This window comes from Humulus lupulus, chromosome 1 (assembly GCF_963169125.1).
Source record: "Humulus lupulus chromosome 1, drHumLupu1.1, whole genome shotgun sequence".
Taxonomy (NCBI): Eukaryota; Viridiplantae; Streptophyta; class Magnoliopsida; order Rosales; family Cannabaceae; genus Humulus; species Humulus lupulus.
This window is the reverse complement of record NC_084793.1, coordinates 242337436-242359395: the sequence shown is the minus strand read 5'-3', so window position 1 is coordinate 242359395 and position 21960 is coordinate 242337436. Positions and strand designations below refer to the sequence as shown.

Below are 21960 nucleotides of genomic sequence, written 5' to 3'. Positions count from 1 at the left end.
TATAGTAGTTCCTAGATGTTGCAATAGATCATTTCAATTATCAAGTGTAATTGCTCTGATGCATGGGCATATGTTATTTGCAGTGCATATAAGTAGACTATTATGGATTTAATAAAAAGAAACCCATTATAATTCATATACATCTTGACCACTATAGTTGCATCACATCTTATATAGTCAGTTGCTAAAATACTAAAACCAAACTAAATCACACCTTTATAGTTCAGCAGAATATTCATTCATAGAAGAGAATCCTCTGAGAGTCAAAGTAGAGTCCAAGCCTCACTATATTTAGGCACAAAGGAAAGAAAGAGAAAAACTGATAGTCACAATAGAATTAGAAATTTATATCAGAAAATAGAATCAAAATTATGATCCAGAAACATAAACATGAAGGAAACTGTCTGTCTATAACTGTGTACAAAAACCATTCTCCCTTCTAATAGTACAAAAGCTAGAACCAATATATAAAACTAATAATTAATTCTAAGATGCAGTTTGAATAACCTGAAGAGTATATATGGTATAATACTACCTATACATATTAGGTCGAACTGCTCTTTCAATAACAAACTGCTCTCCTTGGGTTTTATATTTGTAATGAAATAGTGCATGTATGAAAATTATCTTATTCCATTAATAACATGGGTGACAACAACATGTTCCTAAAATTAGTTCACTAACTACTCTTGCTCTCAAAACAAAAGAAAGAAGAAGAAAAAGTAAACTTTTAAAGACATAATAAACAACAAACAACATCTAAAGATGTGATAATATATAATAATGTAAAGACAAGAATTGATCAACAATTATATCATAAGGATATCATCAAATCATTTTTATTAAAAACTTAAAAATACATTAACTCAAAAATAAAAATTCCCAATAAAGCAAAAGTAATACATATTTATATATATATATATATATCAGTACATGGAAAAACCAGTTTAAATAATTAAGAGGCATGCATTTATGTATATATATATATATACATATATATAGTACTGACCAGGTGTAGGAATGTAAGTGACAGGAGGGTACACTGTAGGACCCCTCCTTCCCTGTTTATTCTAAGCCTAACTAGCTGCGTATGAACACATATGTATATGCTACTAACATTGTCTTATCTTCTTCTCTGTTTTTCAAATAATAATAATAATGCAATACAGTTTTATGAGATTAGTGAATAGTAGTTTGAGTAGACAATTATTAAAAAATTAAATCAGAGCTCGGGTTGATTGTCTAAAAATTTGGATTTATGAAATGTTTTATTCAATATCTATGTGTCTTTGAGTGAAGCCCAATTAGTTGTGTTTCTTTTGGTTTGTGTGAATGAAGTTTATTTTTTCTATTTAGTGGCTATAGTTTAGGTATTTATTAAGATCTATTTAATACTTTATATTTTATTAACTAAAAATACCCAACTATTGTTGAAGCCATGTGAGTGCCATGGCCATTTTAATCTCTTGGGGATAAATATTCCCCTGTATTGGTTCTGTTTATAGGCTTATTTTTTTCTGTCGTGAATTTACTTATGAATCTGTGAGCACCAATAATTTTTGTATTGTAGATTGTATGGTTAACCTCATCTCTTTCTTGGCAGGTACCTCTCTTTTATGATGGGATTGGGGGCATACGTTTGTCATTAAAACTTTCTGACTCTAGCCAAACACCTATAGAGGTATGGATTAGTTTGAGTTGTAGTATCAATTATAGTTGTTATTTCACTGATATTTGCATTAGAATCAATGGTTTTTTTTTGTGCATTTTTAGTTTCTTGAATTCATATCAACTCAAAGTTATAAAAGCTAATACTTTACTCACTTTTTCAGTTTCATATGGTTTATATATAAATAAGCCAATCATGCACTCCTCCATTACTAATATAGCTTAGAAAGTTATAAAAGGTAAAATGTTTCAGTGTAAGTTGGAAGAATTCAAAAACATATTTTCAAAATTTTCAAATATATACATGTATTTAGTTATGCATTTATGCCCATTCCATGTATGTAATAAAATTTTTTTTTGTAATAACCATCTTTATTTATTTTTGTTGATTATTGATAGGATATGGACATATATAGATATATAGTGGCTATTTTTGGGAAAGTTTTCCATTTGGTAAATTCTTGTTTACTCCTGCATCTGATTGATGCTAGCTGCATCATATATACATGTGTGCAATACAAGATATCTTGGAATAAATCCTTATATTGTATTCTATAATTATATGCTAAGAATTTTATTAATAAAACATATCTGTTTGTTTATTATTATTAGGCACATTTAATTGTTCATGAAATTGTTTAAAAATCATGCTTTAAAGTTTAATTAAGTGCTTGTTTTCTTTGTTTTACATACAAGTTGATGAAATATGTCGGTTATGTGTGTCGATATCTGTCTGTGAGTATGTATTTAAGAGTTTTGTTGTTCTTTTTCTTTTGTGAGCTCTAGTTTCCAAGGACTCTGTAGTGGGTTTGGATATTTTCTTGGTTGTAAGAGTTGTAATTTTTTTAAATTATGACTCCTAATTAAAGGTCCAATGATGTTGATAGTTTATTAATTGGTATGTAATTTTTCTTTCATTTTAGCGGCTTCATTGGATTTCAAATTGGAAGGAAACTTTATTTACAATAGTTTGCAAGAGGTATGTTCTCTTTTATTTTTGTTAAAATATTTTGCAAATGTAGAGGAGTTTGAATATCTTAGATATTCATCCATAGTGAAGTAGGTTATGAGATTATTATTGTGCGCTGCGGTGATAACGGAAGGTTGAGAACTTGTGTGTCTTAGTGAAGTAGGATCTGAGAAATTTGTGTGCTGCGGTGAGAGAAGGAAGACAACTTTTGTGTTGTTTGAATATTTTGAATTGATAATGGTAGATGGTTGGTTAATAAATCTGTTATATTTAGTCGAGTCTTTTAACTTGTGTGCTGAGGCGAAACGCAGGTATAGTATTTTAGTCCTAAGTCGAGTCTTTTAAACCCTAAAATTTAAGTTTTGCTCGACTACTTTTCACCATGGTAGCACAAATCTGTTAAGGCATATGATAATTAAAAAAATAAAAAAAAAGATAGTAGTATAATATGTAATTGTTATGAAAAAAAAATGTAAATAGCAGAAACTTAAAAAAAATAGCTAGCAAATATTTATATGAGACATCATACGGATAAGCCTTAAAGATGTATATATCTACAACATATCTCTAGAAAAATTATATATGAGGATAAAAAAAACGTATAATATAAGACATAAAAGTAGATCAGCTAGCAAACATATTATACATGTTTTATAAATATCATATATATATACACCAACATAGGAAAGAAAACATACATAAAAAAATAAAAATATTTGTCGACCTATGACTTGAAAATGAAGATATGACCGAGGCGTATGCCTCATGAGTTTTCTGCCATTTTTTTAAACCATGTTATAGATGAAGCCAAACAAGCATGATCTTGAGAATTTGTGAAACCAAATTCTACATATCATATATATAAACTCTGACATTTTGCTTGTTTAGGTGTTTTAAAATGGAAGTGAGTTACTCTTTGATGTGTACTTTTTAGGTTTATAAACAATGCAATTATATTTTGGTTGATACAATTATGTATTTACCATTACATAGTCTTATAAAAAATTTCTTTTTGTTGGTTAGAACAGGACCAATTAAGTTGGTGATCATGTTGGATAAAAGTTGGTTACGCTTCAGTAGGTAATAAGAATTAGGGATTTAATTAGTGCCAACTTAGTAAAATTAGTAACTTACTATATGTAGCTACTAATATATTATAAATATGAACTTGTCTTAGAATTGTAGAGCCTCGGATGAGTATAGAGAATGCGCTAAGAATTTTGTAGAAATGGCAGAAAAGCTGATTGGTTATCCCGAAAAGTTATTGTGTCCATGCAAAGGTTGTCGAAACTTAAGTCACCAATGTATTAGCATTTTGTATGAACACTTAGTCATTTATGGGATTGATCCAACATACAAAATCTGGTTTCATCATGGGGAAGAATTATCAAGAGATGATGATATAGAGACAATGGAAGCCTTTGATTCTTACAACTTGTTTAGGGCAACAAATATCGATGGTTGTGATTTTGAAAGTCATGTAGAAGGTCATGATGACACTTTTATGGGAAAAATAGAAGATGCAGACACTCTATTATATCCACAATGCACTAAATATACTAAGTTATCATCAATTGTTGCATTGTATAAGCTTAAAACTACTAATGGATGTCGGACAAAAGTTTTGATGAATTGTTAAAGCTTTTGAAAGATATGCTTCCTTTAGATAATATGATCCCCAAGTCCATGTACGAGGTTCAAAAATTTCTTCGATTATTTGATTTAACATATGAAAAGATTCATGCATGTGTTAATGATTGCTGTTTGTTTAGAAAAGATAAAGAAAACTTGCAAGAATGTCCAACATGTGGAACTTCACGTTGGATGTTAGATAAACTGACTAAAAAGGTTCATTAACACATGCATGAATTTCAAGGTACTTTCCTATAATCCCTAGGTTGAAACGGATGTTCATGTCCAAAAGAATTTCAAAGGAATTAAGATGGCATCACAACAATAAAAGTTGCGATGGAAAAATGTGTCACCTAGTGGATTCAGCAGCATGGGAGCTAGTCAATGATAAATGGCCATCATTTTCAAATGAAGAGAGAAATATTAGACTTAGCCTTTCCACAGATGGATTTAACTCTAAGTATAGTGTTTGGCCTGTATTGTTGGTCATGTACAACTTACCCCCATGGTTATGCATGAAACAGGAGAATATTTTATTATCAATGTTAATTCCAGGACCTAAACAACCTGGGAATAATATTGATATATACTTAGAACCTCTTGTAGAGGACTTGAAATTATTATGGAATGAGGGAGTTGATGCTCATGATGCATTGGACAATACGAATTTCAAGTTGCGGGCTATTTTGATGTGGACAATCCAAGATTTTCCAGCATACGGGAACCTTGCTGGTTGTAAAAATAAGGGACGTTTCAGTTGTCCCTTATGTGGTTATGGTACTCATTCAGAGTGGCTAAAACATAGTGGGAAGTTTTCATACCGAGGTCATCAGAAATTTCTTCAAGAAGACCATCCATTTCGGAGTAAAAGAAGTTGGTTTGATGGAGAAGAAGAGCATGGAAATCCGCCAAGAATCATGAATGGGACTACAATTGCTGAACACCTTAAAGATTTTGTGAATGTTTGGGGAAAATCCACTTCAAAGAAAAGGAAACAAGATGATTCAAAAGAAATGTGGAAAAAGCGATCCATATTTTTTCAGTTACCTTATTGGAAGGTTAGCACATTCTTACTATTTATATAAAAGATATTTGTGTAAATTGTTGTCTTTGGAGGAATTTCATTAGTTATTTCTTTTGCAATTTTTTTAGGAATTGTATGTTCATCACAAATTGGATGTGATGCACATAGAGAAGAATGTTTGTGAAAGCATTTGTAATACATTGCTAGATGTTGCTGGAAAAAGTAAATATGGACTAAAAGCTCGCTTGGATTTGCAACATATGGGTATTAGGAGTGCATTGCACCCACATGAGAAGGGGACTAGAACCTATCTTCCTGCAGCTTTACACACACTATCAAAGCTTGAGAAAGAATTATTTTGTAAAAGGTTGTTCTCATTGAAAGTACCTGATGGATATAGCTCAAATATTCAAAATTTTGTTTCAATGGAACAATGCAAGCTCATGGGCCTTAAGTCACAAGATTTCCACATTTTGATGCAACAATTACTATCAGTGGCTATAAAAGGATTGATGCCAGTGGGTCCAAGAGATGCTATAATGAGATTATGCTTATTCTTTAATCGAATATGTCAACGTGTTCTTGATAGAGAAAGCATAATGGCATTAGAAAATGATGTTATTGAAACTTTATGCTTACTAGAGAGATTCTTTCCACCATCATTTTTTGATGTCATGATTCACTTAGTGGTTCATATCGGACGAGAAGCACGACTATGTGGACCAGTCTAATTTCGATGGATGTATCCATTTGAGAGGTGAATCACTAAAATTTAATTGTTTTGTTTATTCTTATTAGTTTACATGGACATTATATTAATGATGAGCAATTGTGTGATTAATAGACGCATGAAGATATTGAAAGATTATGTCAAAAATCGAGCAAGGCCTGAAGGTTGTATTGTAGAGTGTTATCTTGCAGATGAGTGTGTGAGATTTTGTAATGAATTCACTGACCATTCAATTGAACTAAACACAAAAGAAGGTTGAAATGAAGAGTGGTCAAATGATGTGATACTTGAAGGTCGTCCAATTTCTAAGAGGAAAGAAATTATATTGACAGATGAGTTGTTAGAAATTGCACATCGATACATTCTGTTAAATACATCTGTTGTGGAGCCTTTTCTAGAGTAAGTGTGTGATATTAGAAATTATTATTTTTTATATTAAAAATGTAGTAATACTAACTCATTGGTCCTATAAATTAGGATTCACCTAGATGAGTTGAAAAAAATGAACAAAATATATGAGAGAAATAGTGGATTACTTTGGAAGAAACATATACAAACTTTTTCAACATGGATGAAGGAAAAGGTAAATTAATTGCAAACTAACTAGTTCATATAAGTTGTTTTAATTGTCATTCAGAAAATTAACAATGCCATACTGTTATTTTTATAGGTTCCTATGCATTCCTCAAGTTGTGATGAAACTGATTTGTTGAAATGGCTAGCATATGGACCCAGAAAACATGCTGCTTCTTACACTGGATATATTATCAATGGTCAAAGATTTCATATACATGACATTGAGAAGTCCACACAGAATAGTGGTGTCTCAATTGAAGCAACAACTATGTGTAGATCTAGTGCCAAAGATGTATCTCAAGTTCCTAATTTAGTTTCATACTATGGGGTTATAAGGGAGATAATCTTGTTAGATTACTACATAGTTCAGATTCCAATTTTCAAATGTGATTGGGCAAATGTCCCTAATGTTGTTAAGGTGGAGGATAGTCTTACTTTAGTTAATCTACACCAAAGTCAATGGTCTGTTGGTAGAGACCCTTTTATTTTAGCCTCACAAGCTAAACAGGTCTTCTACTCAAGAGAACATGATTCTTCCAATTGGTATGTGGTGATTAGGGCACCCCCTAGAGGTTTTTATGACATGGAAAATTATGATGAGAAGGAATTCATTCCTATAACGTCTGAAGTTACTGAATCTAGGTTACATAATGTAGTGGAAGATGATCAATATGTTAGAGATGATTGTGAGGGTATATTAGTTTGATTATTGTTGTTTTTTTTTTGTAAATTGTAGAAGATGTTGCACCTGACACTTATAATTTTTATTTCTTCGCTGCCAAGAATGACTGTTTATTTCTTTATTTCTGACTTTTATTACAAGTGATTATTTTGTGATAATTGATAATATGTTGCTGTTATATATGATGATCTTTTGTGACTTATCAAAATTCATACTAATTATAGAAACGGTTGATCAAAAACTAGTCCAAGAATTTTCCAAGTACAAGATATGACACCTCCATCTACAAAAGGAAAGAGACCAAAGCACATACCTACAGGAAAATTAGTTAAACTCCTCAATGAAAAGAGGAAGAGCTTTAGACTAAATTTGGAAATGGATAAGGTTGCTGAAGAGAGATATACTAAGGATGTGTCTCCAAAGGAAAATACACGACACATAATGATTGTAAGAGATGACTCTTCTGATGAAGAAGTACCCATCTCCCCTGTGACAAGGAGATTTCTTAAAAATCTATTTGAGGTTGAACAACCAATAGACTCTCCTAAAAAAATAGTGAGACCACCTACTAATGGTCATTCAAAGAAAATGATAAAAACAAAACCAATACTTGAAACTCATACAAATGACAATGACATCTCACCAACAGCCACAAGAAAATCACAGCGCCTACAAATCCCAGAAAACCCAAATGAAACAATTGTTGAAAACTTGCCAGACGAACAAGAACTACCTGAAGAAGTTGTTGCACCTATTACCCAAAAGAGAACTAGAGGCCCTAGTAAAATGAAGTCTATTGCAATAGACGGTGATGGTTGTTTGGAAGTTAAGTTTAACTCAAAGGGACGACCAATAGGTGCAACATCAATATCTTTGTCTTCATTTTTGGGTGCACTTGTTAGAGAAATTGTACCAGTAATGATAAAAGATTGGAGGAAGATTCCTCTAGGAATGAAAGAGGTCTTATGGAAATCTATTCAGGTATATATTTTAATCATTATAAATATATTATTTCAATTTATGAACATGAAATTTGTTGAAATTCATTTACATTAATACTAACCTATTATTATTTTTACTAGGCAAGATATAAGGTTGACAAAGATTGGCAAAAGAGCTATATATTCAAAAGTATGGTAGATCTTCGGAGAGCTTCAAAATCAAGGCTAGTTACTAAAATAATAAAGGCACCAAATGAAGAAGCAATATTGAAACTAAAGCCTGATAATATTAAATCCATGAATGAGTGGAAAAGTTTTGTTAAGGAAAAAAATAGTGTTGAGTTTAAGGTATTTTATTCTTAACATCTTATAACCAAATATATTTATGATTGAAATTTATAGTTTAATGTATCTATTAACTTTATATTCTTAGGTTACAAGTGAGAAATACAGAAAAATACGGACAAAGCAACTACCCCATATTTGTAGTCGTAAAGGTTATGCAAGATTGATTGATGAATTGGTAAAGCCAAACATATTTACAGTTGTTTTATTATAGAATTTGGTTTAGATATTTTTTTAACTTATTTTATTATTTTGATAGATGAACCATAGTGAGACCAAAACACCGCCTTCTAGAGTTAATGTTTGGACCAAAGCACATAAGAAGAAAAATGGCGAACCAGTAAATTCAGAAGTGGCTGAAGCTTTTGTACACACCTTGCCCTTTCAAAATCACGTGACTTTAGTTTTAACTTACTAATTTGTTTGAAGACATTTATTGATACTATTTATTTTTGAAGGATTTGGTTGAAGAATATAAGAAAGATCTTGCTATGTCTTCAACTACAAGTGTTAATGAAGACATCCTCACAAAAGTCCTTGGTCCTGAAAAAAATATATACATGAGAGCTTTAGGAAGAGGAGTTACTCGGTCAAAGTTGCAAATTGTGTCAGAAAGAGATGACCATCTGATGATGATAGAAGGTCAATGCAAAGATTTGAAAGACAAAATGAAACACATGGAGCAACTCATTGTTTCTCTAATGAAAAATCAAGTAAGTATTTTGATGCTAAAGCTATATTTTCATGTGGCTGAATTGCAATAATAACTAAGATTCATGTTTAATTTTTTGGTTAGTCTTTACTTTTGTATTTTTTAAATTTTGATGTTGAATTCATGTCTTTCTATCTTACTTGTAAATAGAATACATCTACTTAGAGTGAGGAACAATCAAATGCCAATGTTCAATCAAATTCTTATGTTCATTCCACTCAGGTAATTATGATACTAATTATACAAAACTAATAAAATCTAAAACATATAATATTCAATATAAATTCATTTACTACTGCTGAATTTGTTTTATTGATATATTGTTAGAGTGTCAAGAACCACACATTTGGCTCCAAATGCAAAATATTAGATTGGATTGGATCTGGAGAAATTGTTGCAGAAGGTTATTTTATTTCAAGTGACCCAAAGGATGAGGTTCACCATGTTCTTCTTGGGCCTAGTGCTATGAAAGTGGGGATAGATCTTGTGAGAAAGAATGATGCATTTCTGTGGAGGCCTTCAACAGTTATGTCTACTATAGAAGATGCTATAGGTAGTATAATTGCATGGCCAGCTGATAAAGTTATAATTAGGTAATTAACTTTTTTTTATGTACTCACTACACCAAAAAGGGCATAGGATAACACTAAAATCTAATAGAATTAAAAAAGTATTATGCTAGGTAAAAAGCGGGTGACTCAAAATTTTGGGCGCGAACATTAAATTTTCACGTTTCTCTCCCTGTTTCTCTCTTATCTATTTAAAACTTTTTATATTAAAAAATATTAATAAAGTAAAAATCCCTAATCCCTTTTTCTTCCTATACGTGCCTCTCTCCTCTCAGCCGCCCCTTCATCTTTCTCTCTATTTCTCTCAAATCATCTCCTCTCAAGCTCCATGTCTCCCCTATCTTCCTCTCTCACTACCATGGGAGACCACGACTACACTCATGGCGCGCGTGCGGTGGCTCACAACGATGATGTGCGGTGGTTTCCATGGAAGCCGAAGAAGATTGACAGATGGAGCTAGCTCGGTGGTTAGTGCCCTGCCCACTGTTCTTGAGAATCCAAGCCCACCCAAATCATCCTTCAATGAGGTACAAGATGATTTTTTTTTTTAGAAAAAAATTGGGTTTTTATTCAATTTGGATGATGGTTTTTGGGAAATTTCTGAAATGGGTTTGATGGGTTTCAACAGTTGATTGAATCATTAATATTAGTGGTTTCTCTAACCACCCCCATTCGGACAGCGCTAACTAAGCAGAGGAGATGAGCCAGAGTTCAGAGCAACGTCTCCTAATGTGACTCACTCACTCTCTCTCTTCCGATCTCCTCTCTCACTATCCTTGCTTGAAAAATTATAGCTATATTAGTGTTTTAAGTTAATAGAATTTTGAAGTCTAAATGAAGGGGTTGACATTAAATTGCTTCTCTCCCTTCCAAGGAGGCCAACCTCTTCAAACTCATCGTCGTAAGCTTCGATTCCCTGCTCTTCTTATTTTTCTTCCCTTTTAATCGCTGGAAGATCGAACTGTGTTTTCTCTATCTTTTTCACTACCAAAATAGAATCAAAACCCTAGTTTATTTATCTATATATTTATATTTTGATTTCGTTTGTTGATTGTTTCACTTCTGTTTTGTTTTTTGAATACTGGACGAGTTGATAGACATGGAAAAGTTTTGATATTTATGATTGCTTTTGTGCTTTTATTACAAAATAAATGATTCAATCAATTGGGTATGGTTTATTTTGGCGAATCGAATATAATTTTGGGTTATTACGGTGGAAGTGCATAGTGGGGGAAGGATTGTAATGTTCAAATTTGTGATTTTTTTCTTCTTCTTATTTAAGCGTAAGTTTTGAACTTTTTTATTGGACTAGTTATTAGAATTGTGTGTTTGACTGGGAGAATATAGAGAAGTGGAAATGTGAACTGGGTAGTGGTTATAGAGAATTTTTTAATGTTATATTTCATTTTTGGTAGTTGATGTAATGTAGTAGATAGATTCTAAATTTTAGCGGACTTCTTATTTCGTGCACTCAAAACTAGATTATCTACAATCTAGTGAACTTGACAAGAACAATGAAGTCAGACTCGTGGCGTTATCATGCTAATGTCGATTTTTTATATTTATCCATTTGATTCTGCTTCAAGTTCAAATTTTAAAATTGTTTGAAAACTTAGCTACGATATTAAAGTCCAACGATCTTGATTGTTTGTATTATATCAATTCAAATTCTTGTATGGCTTTAGTATTTCAGGAACAAATTCATTTAGGATTGATAAAGAATGGCTGCTGCAGTAAGCTAACAGTGTATTTACTATATAGTTATGTTGTACTACCTATTTGTGCTGGTTCACGCAGTAAATCACATATTTTTTTTTAACTGGCAAAAGGCAATTTAATTTACATAATCCAGTTGATACCATCTCCTTTTTTTTTGCCAAAATGTTCATTAAATCTCATATTTTTCTTTCAGAAATCTTATGAGACAAAACAATATAAGAAGGGGTTGAAGGCTGCAGACACTATATTGAAAAAGTTTCCAGACCATGGAGGTATTTTCTGTTTCATGCAATATGTAATTTGGTACTGCACAATTAGCTGATCTAGTGACCACTTTATTGAGTTTTGTTTCCTCTGTCCGCGTCCATTGGCTCTTGTCTACACACCTATATGTATATATATATTTTATTTGCTTTTCACATATTGGAGAACTTGACAATTTCATCATTTTTTTTGTTATAAATTATATGAATCATTCTGATGCATGAACCTCATGCTTATATGGGATCCACATTTAGCTGCTGAGCCACAGTGCTTCTTGAAGATTTACACAGTCATCTCTTTTAAAAAAAAAAAAAAAGATTTACACAATCATCTTGCTGTTTTATTATTATTTTTTAATTGAAATCATTTTCAAACAAAATTAACTTCTCTTACATTTCCTTTGTGTTTATATTGGTTAGAAACTTTATCAATGAAGGGGTTGACATTAAATTGCATGGACCGTAAATCTGAAGCATATGAGCTTGTTCGGCAAGGATTAAAGGTGAGGGTGTTGTCTAAAATTTTAATGTTCTATTTTGTTTTCAAAATTAGTAGGGTCTTTAGTTCTCTAAGGCTTTTTGTCTCTTTGCAGAATGATCTTAAAAGTCATGTATGCTGGCATGTTTATGGTCTTCTTTATCGGTCCGGTAGAGAATACAGGGAGGCAATCAAATGCTATAGAAATGCACTGAGGATCAATCCAGACAATATTGAAATTTTGCAGGATCTGTCACTATTACAGGTATGCTTTTGATGTTAATTTTCTCCTTTTAGAGACTTATGCTCTGTTGGTAACTTAAAAACAATATTGAAGTTTAGCACTTATATTTTCTGTTTAAACGTTAACTGGAATACATGACACTTGTTAAATATAGATGCTAATATCATGCTTGTTTATTACATCATTTTTTGTGAGTAGTTCCTTTTTCTTCATTTAAATCCTTAATTTGTTTTGGTTAATGATGGCTCTTTATCTATTGTGGTACAGGTGCAAATGCGAGATTTGGCAGGGTTTTTCGAGACAAGACAACAGCTTTTGTCTCTAAAATCAAATCATCGTATGAATTGGATTGGCTTTGTTGTTGCTCATCATTTAAACTCAAAGTACGAATTTGACCTTATTTATTGATCCTTTATTTATATATATTTATATATTTATCTTTCTAGTGGCAACATTTACAGTGACAAACCTAAATTGTTTTTCTTGTTGGTCCCACTTACTAATGTTATTCAAATACTTAATGTTTGATATAAACAACCACGAAGTTTCCAAACTTATGTTCTCTCATTCATAATTCAAATTGATTCGTGCTTTAAACACAACTGGAAAATTCTAGACTATAGACTGTAGATCTATGACTTCATATTTTCAAATAGTGGTTTTGACATTGGTCATGCCATTGCTGTTAATTTTTTGCTAATACACTGTCATGGTTCATGCAGCTGTTCTCAGTAAAAAATTACACTTGTAATTCATGTTCTGAATTTATTGTCAAAAAGTCTGTTACATAGTGTGATGTAAGCTGAACCTTTTAAAAATCTAGATCAAATAAATCATGTGGAAGTTAATACAGTCCATCCGTTGCTTTTAGAAAATGTTATTCCTCTCTTTTGTACATGTGTTTAAGTATTATATATGTATACAAACAATACTTTTTTTTTCTTTCTATACAGCATATGTAAATATGTAAGAATAGTTCCTCTTTACATTTTCTGTGGATAAATTCTTCTTGGTTGTGTGTTTGGGTTATTAAATTTGAGTATAAGTTTTGGTCTATTAAATTTTTTTTTTTCTTGTTAGTGCTTTAAAAGCAGTTGAAATTCTGAAGGCATATGAAGGGACACTAGAAGATGATTTTCCTCCTGATAATGAACGTTGTGAACATGGGGAAATGCTTTTGTATAAGGTATTCTAAGTGGTATCTTCTGTATATTGTTTCTTATGTTATATATTAATGTAGATCTTATAGGTGACTAGCTATCTATTATGTTGATTTTTAGGCTTGTTTTTTGATATGGGTTTTAGTTATTGTTAGGTTTTGTAGTTGTCTAGAAGTTTTGTGTGTATTGGAGCTGTTACTGGCTATTTATGTTTCAGGTTTTTCCCCACCTATTCTTGTGGTATTTTTTTTAGGTTCCCTTGGTTTTGTGAATGATTAATGCTAATGGGCACCATTGGGGCACAACACCACCTTACATAGCATACCGTTATTGGTGCAGTATAGTATCGAGTCCCACAACACCACCTTACATAGCATACCGTTATTGGTGCAATATAGTATCAAGTCCCACTTATTTTAATTTAACATAAAAATATGTGTGACCCGATACTTAATTGCATTGCACCAATCAACCTAAGGTGTTGCTGGGCATCATGGGTGCCATATAGCAATGCTCTTTGTGAATGCATGAACATCTCTTAAGTTATTTGACTTTTTAAAAATCTACTTTTATATGGTAAATATGAAAACAGTTATTTATTTTTCCTTGTTAGTCTAGTTTGATGCCCTTTCAATCAGTGGGTTCTACGTTTCACACTTCAAATGAAAAACTTATTAGGTTTTATGGTCCCATCCCATCATATGGTTTTAATAGTGGCCTTTATCAATTTTATTCTCCAGATTTCTTTGCTAGAAGAACCGGGCTCTATTGAGAGAGCTCTTGATGAGTTGCACAAGAAAGAGCCAAAAATAGTAAGTTTGAACTATTATATTTCTTATGAGGTTATGTTTTTAGCATGCGAATCTCAAGTGCTTACCATTTCTTGTTATGCATTTCAAGGTTGATAAATTGGCTTTTAAAGAACAAGAGGTTTCTCTTTTAGTAAAGCTTGGTTGCTTTGAAGAAGGTGCCACTTTGTTCAAGGCTCTACTTTCTATGAATCCTGACAATTACGGGTATAATGCTAATGCTATATTTCTTTTCAAAATATCAATTCCTTGTGAAAATTTGATTCATATTTTGAACATGTTATTTTGAGTTCAATTTCAGATACTATGAAGGCCTTCACAAGTGTGTTGAGCTCTATTATGAAAATGGTCAGTATTCACCCGACCAAATTGAACAGTTGGAGTTGTTGTACAATTCTCTTAGGCAGCAATACACTTGGTATTCTGCTGTCAAGGTAAAATATTGAGTGATCTGAATTTTAACTTTGTTGCTTTCCTTGTAATGGTTGCCATTTTATCCGAATGCTGTGAAGCCCATTAGCTATTACACAAACTTGTAATAACACTGGACTTTATTCTATCAAATATTGTGCACTGCTATGATGGAGTTGATTTTAAATTTATACACTGGATTCTTTCTGTTCTGCATGTATCTGTTTTTGATATTATTTTTGGTAAATTTTAACTAATAAACTGCTATTAATTAGTTTCAAAGGGGGAGAACTTCGTTAATTTTTCAATGGGTTGACCTATTGAACTTAATATTGATTTATTATTAATATCCAAATTTCTTTCATGGTACACCATTCCATTTTAGATGTGACTTTATCATATTTACTTAATATTAGAAATGCTTAGCTGAAAAGTCCTCAGGTGATTTATGAGTTGAATGCAATTAAATTAGCTTCTTAGTACTACTTTTTGGTTACTACCGCATTAGAATGACCATCATCATCATTATTATTTTTTTATGCTCTTCTTATTTATGGACTTTTTCGAGTTATCACTGAATCTTGTTGGGTTGGGTGTTTTAGAGAATACCGCTTGACTTTCTGCAAGGTGTCAGGTTTAGAGAAGCAGCTGAAAATTATATTAGGCCCTTCCTTACTAAGGTATTTATGGTTCCTTTTTTATCACTCTGATTCGGTCTTTAATATTTTATGGCAACGTATATTCTTGATGCTTTCAGGGAGTTCCATCATTGTTCACTGATCTTTCTCCATTGTATGATCATCCTGGAAAGGTATGCTCCTCATTCTTCTTGATTGTTTTACACATTAATTTTTTGATTTTTTTAGGACCTAAGAAAATATTAGTTCTGTAGGTTCAAGTTATGCTTTGTCACACTGTTTTCCAGGCAGACATTCTTAAGGAACTTATTATTGAGCTGGAGCATGCTGTTAGGAATTCTGGTCAATTCCCTAGAAGGTAAGCTGTGGTAGCACTTATTTGCATTAATGCATATCTTGTTGAAACATTCATACACTTCAGTGATGCCTATTTATAAGAGTTGTCTTCCGGGTGTGGTTTAGTTGATTAGCCAATGGGTAGTGGAGCTTGTGGTTTGCTTCTTCATGGTGTGAGGTTGTTTACAGTTTATAGATTTCTGTACTGTTTTTCCTTGTTTTGGTTTTGTCGAGTGAATTAGACATATCTTTTTCCTGCTCTCTTTATATACTGTATATATGAACAGTCAATCATGTTTCTGTTATACTGAAGCAGATGATCTAAGCAACATGATTTTAGATTTGTGGTCACTGAATGTGTCATAATATTATAAAACTATCTCCTTGCTTTTAGATTTTAGTTGTGAATGTGAATGCTCTGATTTGCTCTAATTTTTTATCTTGCAAGTGCTTTTTTAGTCTGGCACATGGTTTTGTTGCCAGAGGCATTCTTTTGCTAGAGGCATTCTTTTTTAATGATGTTGCTTCAGTCGTTGTTTTGCATGGTAGTACATCTTGCTATACCCTGCTGTTTCGTCAAGTTTTGGAGTTATTACAAATTTAATTTAAACTTTATATGCTCACAGGTGGAAACTAGCTTAAGTCTTATGTCCTTAATAATAAAAGGACTCTTTTTTTTACAATGTGCAGGTATATTGAGATGATTTCTTTGGAGCAATTCTTGACAACATTTGTAGTTGAGGCCTTTAGAATGGAAGAATGTATTTCACTAATTTTTATATACATTTCTTGTTTTGTATTTAGTGATAAAGGAATCTGAATTAGGCATAAATTATGTTGTAATATGATTTCTTAAGCCTAGACTAGTAGACTAAATATTGTAATTACATTTTGAGTAATTAATAAAAATCTATTTATGTTACCTTATTTGGCTTCAACTTTCATATTTGTTTTCCTAGTTTTGTGTAAGTAAAAAAAGATTATGTTTCTCTAAGCTAATATAACACATGTGTTATACTAAAGTGTAGTATAACACACATAATGTGTTATACAAAAGTCTAGTATAACACAAAAAATGTGTCATACTAAAGTGTAGTATAACACAAATTTATAAGTATTGAAATGTGTTATATAATCGACTATAAATAACATAATTAAACACTTATCTATATATTAAAATAACACAGAAATTGTGTTATCGTTGACAGTATAATAACACATCTGTATAACAATGATAAAGTGTTATGTAAAGTACCCTGACCTACGATAACATAGTCGGTCTTAACACATCAAAAAGTGTTATGTTATGTTTTGATAACACATTTTCAGTGTTATTAAAAGCATTTTTTCTTGTAGTGACTCTTTTAGTTTACTATAACTTTAAGTTGAAGCATTAATTATTTAAATTTTGTTGTATCTAAGCAAATGGACTCACAACAAAGACAAGTGCACAAAGGATGATGAATTGAAGGATGCAGCAAGTTTCACACATGGTTTACTTTTGTGTATCTTGTAATGTTTCTATTTTTCATTTTCGAAGTAAAAATTGTTCAAGATTATAAAACTTTATTATGTTATGCTTTCAAACTTATGTTAGAACTAAGATCTCATGAAGTAGACACATTCATGGTTTGAATTAGTTATTGTTTAATGTAATACTTATGGTTTATCAATCTATTGAGAATTACATTTTATGATTAATTTTGATTTTTTTTTATCAAAATACAATAATGAAAATTTTTTAATTAAAAAAAACCATATAAGTATACTTATCAAAATAAAATTTAAAATTTTATTACTATATGTTATGATTTAAAAACATATTATAAGCTTAACAAATCGTTATGATTTATATAATATAACAAACTAAAAATGTTATCAAAATAATCAAATGTAACAGTTGAAAAGTGTTATGCAAAAAGTATAAGATTAAACTTCAAATTTATAATCAAATACTCTAACTAAATGTTATTATTTGAATATTATAGCAACTAAAAATTTGTTAATGAATAGTTTAAGATAACATCGAACATAACATTCGAATACTGTTATAGAAAAGACGGGACTTTAATAACAGGGGCTATGTTACCGTTTTCAGAAGCGTTATCAATACTCCTGGTTAGCAGTTTTTAAGTGTTATGAATACTGTTTTTTCTTGTAGTGCTAGCTCTAATTCCCAACTTGATTCCTCTCCAATTCCTTCAAAGATCCCCAACCCAAGTCTAGCTTATGCACCCCTTTGAATCCTTAGCTTCAAATTTCATCAAGGGAGAGTGAGAGAGAGGGAGTACGTGAGAGATGAGAGAGGGTGAGCTGAGAGCTTTCCTTTAGCTTCTAGTCCTCTCTATTTTCCTAAGTCTAAATATATCCTCTCTAAGAAAAGACCATTTTCCCCTCCCACAAAATACTTAATTCTTTAAGCAATCTAAGGGTATAATAGTCATTTGCTTCCAATCCCCACTAATTCCTCAAGTGTTCCTATGATTTATCAATTAACCCCATCATCCAATTACTTTCCAACTACTTACCCAATGTCTAATAAACCCCAATATATTTTCTAAATTCCCAAAAATACCCCAAGGCTCCCCCGAGCTGGGTATAAATCCCCACCGTGACTATTTTGCCAATCCGCTCACGAGGACCGTCTCGAGCCATATACTGCGAATATATCCACATAATAATGTGGTCTCAACAATTAATCTCATATAATCACATTTATGCCCTCAACGGGCCAAAATTACAAATATGCCCTTATAAGCTAAATAGGGCCCACATGCATATTTAATACTCTTAAACATGCATTTCACATAACCATATAATCATATAATCATGCATGCCAAAAAATCATGCATTTAATCATTAAATCACACATAAACCAATTGTGCCCTCTCGACACTCTAATCAAGACCCTTAAGCCTTATTAGTGATCTTGGGTCGTTACACGTATCTCCACTCCCAATGACCGTGTACCAAACCACTATCCCACTCTTAATGATCATGTAACAGCCCCTGGGCACTATAAATAAAGGACCCAGGGCTTCGTTTCAAAGGGGCTCATTTTCTGGACTTTTTGGATGGATCTTTTGGACGAACTTGTGAAGAGTGAACTCTGAGTTGATCTTTGTAATTTTATATCGAGCGATTCAATACTAAATACTAAGTGGATTAGGTTATTACTGTTCAGAAGAACAGGGATGAACAACTATAAATTCCTATGTGTTTTTGTTTAGATATTTGTACTCTGACGTATATTAGATTCATTCCGTTCAAAAGGTGTCGTATATTGTACATACGACCGTTGGCCAATTTCATAGGTCAACATTTTGGTGCTTTCATTGAGAGTGTGAAATCAAGAAACACACTTTCATCAGTTTTACGATGCCTCCAAAATCCAGCCAGACAAAGAAGATGGCTCCCAGGGATTCCACCACTCAGGATCCCATCGATCCCATTAATGAACCTCAGGTGGAGGTTGGAGACCAACCTGATGTAGAAGATCCACAAGATGCTCACCAGGAGGAGATGGCGCAATTTCTGGCAAGGCAGGAGGCCTTTTGTAACGCCCTACTTCCTTAGAGCCGTTACTAAGTGATTTATAAATGTGCCATTAGCTCGCTAATCAAGGTTTAGGACTAGAAAGTGTGTTTGGATAAAAAAATAAAGACTCATTTAATAAACATTAAGTGAAAAAGTTGGTCTTTTATTAAAATTGGTAAAAATATTACATTGGGATCCCAAAAATACTGTTTTAAAATACAGTTACAAACCAAAGATGCGGTGCAGTCGACCTAAGCGACAAAACCAAACATTTACCACGTGTTCCTTAAAGTACCCCAGCCGTGGTGGCCAGGTAGGCCAAACATGTACACACCGCTCCATGCCCTCCAATTCATGGTTGTACGATCCAACTTCTTTGCTCTTACCTGCACCACAGAGCACCCATGAGCCGAGGCCCTGCAAGATAACTTCAAGCATATCATGCAATAAAAATACATCTCAACAAACCATCCTCAATCAAAACAACAAACAGATACCAGATCCTACTAGCATGCTCAACGACACATCATCTAGATTAGCTCAAAGCACAATAGCATATCAGCCTAATAATACATCAGTGCAATAACACATTAGCACTATAACCAGGCAATGTAATAATATAACAGTATATTCACACAACAGCTCAATACTACAACATCATATAACAAAGCAACCAACGGGATAAACACATAGCGGCCATGCCATCCTAAGTGCTTTACCAAGCCCTGGGTTCACGGTCTGCACCGAGAGGATGACTCCAGCATCCTAGGTGGGTGTCGCCCTAACAGATTGCACTCCATGTGCTTAACACCGTTCTCAGCCCCTTGCCGCTCCCGGCGCTTGCCGATCCTGGCTCTCGCCTCTCCTGACTTTTTTTGCCGCTCCCGGCTCTTGCTGATCCCGGCTCTTGCCTCCCGGCCCTTGCCTCTCCTGGCTTTCATCGCTCCCGGCTCTTGCCGCTCCCGGATCTTGCTAAATAATCATAATAATATATATGACATAGCAGACATAACCAATACATACAATACACACACCACATAGCTCTACGGGTACAAACAGTTCTCTTACTTGTGTCCCAAGCTACCCGAGCAGTGCAATCATGGGGACAATCCTCTAACCTGAGCCTTGAAGAGAAATCCTAGTCACAACGCATGCATAAAATCAACTATCAAATCCTAACTCATTAAATAGTTTCGAGACTTAACTCTAAACTCCAGGACCTTGGTTTCTACCAAACTGGGTAGTAGAAACCTTCCCGAGCCTTAACGTTCAAGTTCTCGAGCTAAAAACCCTCATTTTGCCAAAAATCCACTTTTGGGCCGCAGCCCAGCCTCCCTTAAGCGTCGCGGTGTGCCCCAAAGCAGAGGCGAAATTTCCTCACCTCTGATAGCCTAGGGCCGTGGCGCCCAAACCTTGCGCCGCGACTCCTGGGAAATTCCTTGAAGCCCCACTAGCCTATAAACTCAAGCGGGCCGCGACGCTTAAGAACAGGGCCACGACGCGAGCCCGAAACCCAGAATTCCCATGCAAATTTTACGAGCTAACTTCCTTGAAATCATTCTAAACTCACCCCACCAATAGAGTTGAGTCCCATAACCATCCTAATACACTTTAAGCAACACATAAACTTAAAGAAACCAACCAAAATCCTACTATAACTCAAATTCCATCATCTAAGTTCTAACCCCCCCTCCCCCCCCCCCCCCCCCCCACAAACTCCAACAAAACCAGATAAATATTAAACATCAAACCAGATTTGATTCTTACCTTTGAGATAGTTTCAGCCTGGGATGATTCCTCACTCCTCAAACTTGCACTCCACCAATTCCCAGCCCAACTCCTCAAGCTTTTCCTCAAAATCCCCAATCTTCCAAAAGAAAAGTGTGAACCGAATGAGAGAAAGCTAAGAGAATTATCTGATTTTACTTCTTTCTTTCCTTTCCAAAATATGTTAGAGACTAAGGGTACCCCAGCTGCCTAAGTCTATCCACTACTAAGGCCAATTTACCACGTTGCCCCTTCTTCTAATTAAACTCCCCACTAACCTCAAGGGCAATTCCGTCATTTGTCTTATCTTGCTAATTCCTCGAGTGTACCTACAAATCCCCGTTTAATCCAGACATATCCAAATCATTACTAAATTACTACCCATTACTCACTAAATTTCGAACACATCTTACGTTCCCAAAATACCCCTAAACTCCTCCCGAGCCGGGTATTTGACCCTGTTGTAACTTTCTAGCTAAACCGCTCCCTTGGACTGCCTCGGATCGTGCATCTGAAATATATCCCCATAACACTGGGATCTCATTCACAACACATGTATATTTACATTTATGCCCCCCAACGGGCCAAAATTACAAACTCGCCCCTATTCATAGAAATGGGTCCACATGCATATTTAATACACACAATCATGCATGTCTAGTCACATGACCACATAATTCATATATATAACAATTAAATCAATTATTGCCCTCCCGACACACTAATCAAGGCCCTAAGCCTTATTAAAA

General features: G+C 33.3%; 2 protein-coding genes across 5 annotated transcripts; both read left to right on the top strand.

The window, feature by feature from the left end:
• Positions 1–3866: 3866 nt before the first annotated feature.
• Positions 3867–7266, top strand: LOC133831793 (uncharacterized). Its single transcript, XM_062262208.1, has 9 exons — positions 3867–4222; positions 4411–4486; positions 4795–5232; positions 5423–6011; positions 6093–6188; positions 6318–6423; positions 6502–6607; positions 6695–7143; positions 7257–7266. The coding sequence occupies exons 1-9, from the start codon at positions 3867–3869 to the stop codon at positions 7264–7266; spliced, it is 2226 nt and encodes a 741-aa protein (XP_062118192.1).
• Positions 7267–10085: 2819 nt separating this feature from the next.
• Positions 10086–16829, top strand: LOC133804735 (N-terminal acetyltransferase A complex auxiliary subunit NAA15-like). 4 transcript variants are annotated; one of them, XM_062242896.1, is made up of 14 exons: positions 10086–10376; positions 10478–10580; positions 11762–11840; positions 12252–12334; positions 12425–12574; positions 12821–12936; positions 13634–13739; positions 14454–14525; positions 14614–14729; positions 14824–14956; positions 15536–15613; positions 15691–15744; positions 15826–15929; positions 16598–16829. In XM_062242896.1, the coding sequence occupies exons 4-14, from the start codon at positions 12263–12265 to the stop codon at positions 16725–16727; spliced, it is 1131 nt and encodes a 376-aa protein (XP_062098880.1). In that variant the 5' UTR covers positions 10086–10376; positions 10478–10580; positions 11762–11840; positions 12252–12262; the 3' UTR covers positions 16728–16829. The 4 variants fall into 4 exon arrangements, with proteins under 4 accessions (XP_062098880.1, XP_062098874.1, XP_062098866.1 ...); XM_062242890.1 differs by having other exon boundaries at positions 10478–10750; XM_062242882.1 differs by lacking the exon at positions 10478–10580 and having other exon boundaries at positions 15859–15929.
• Positions 16830–21960: the final 5131 nt, after the last annotated feature.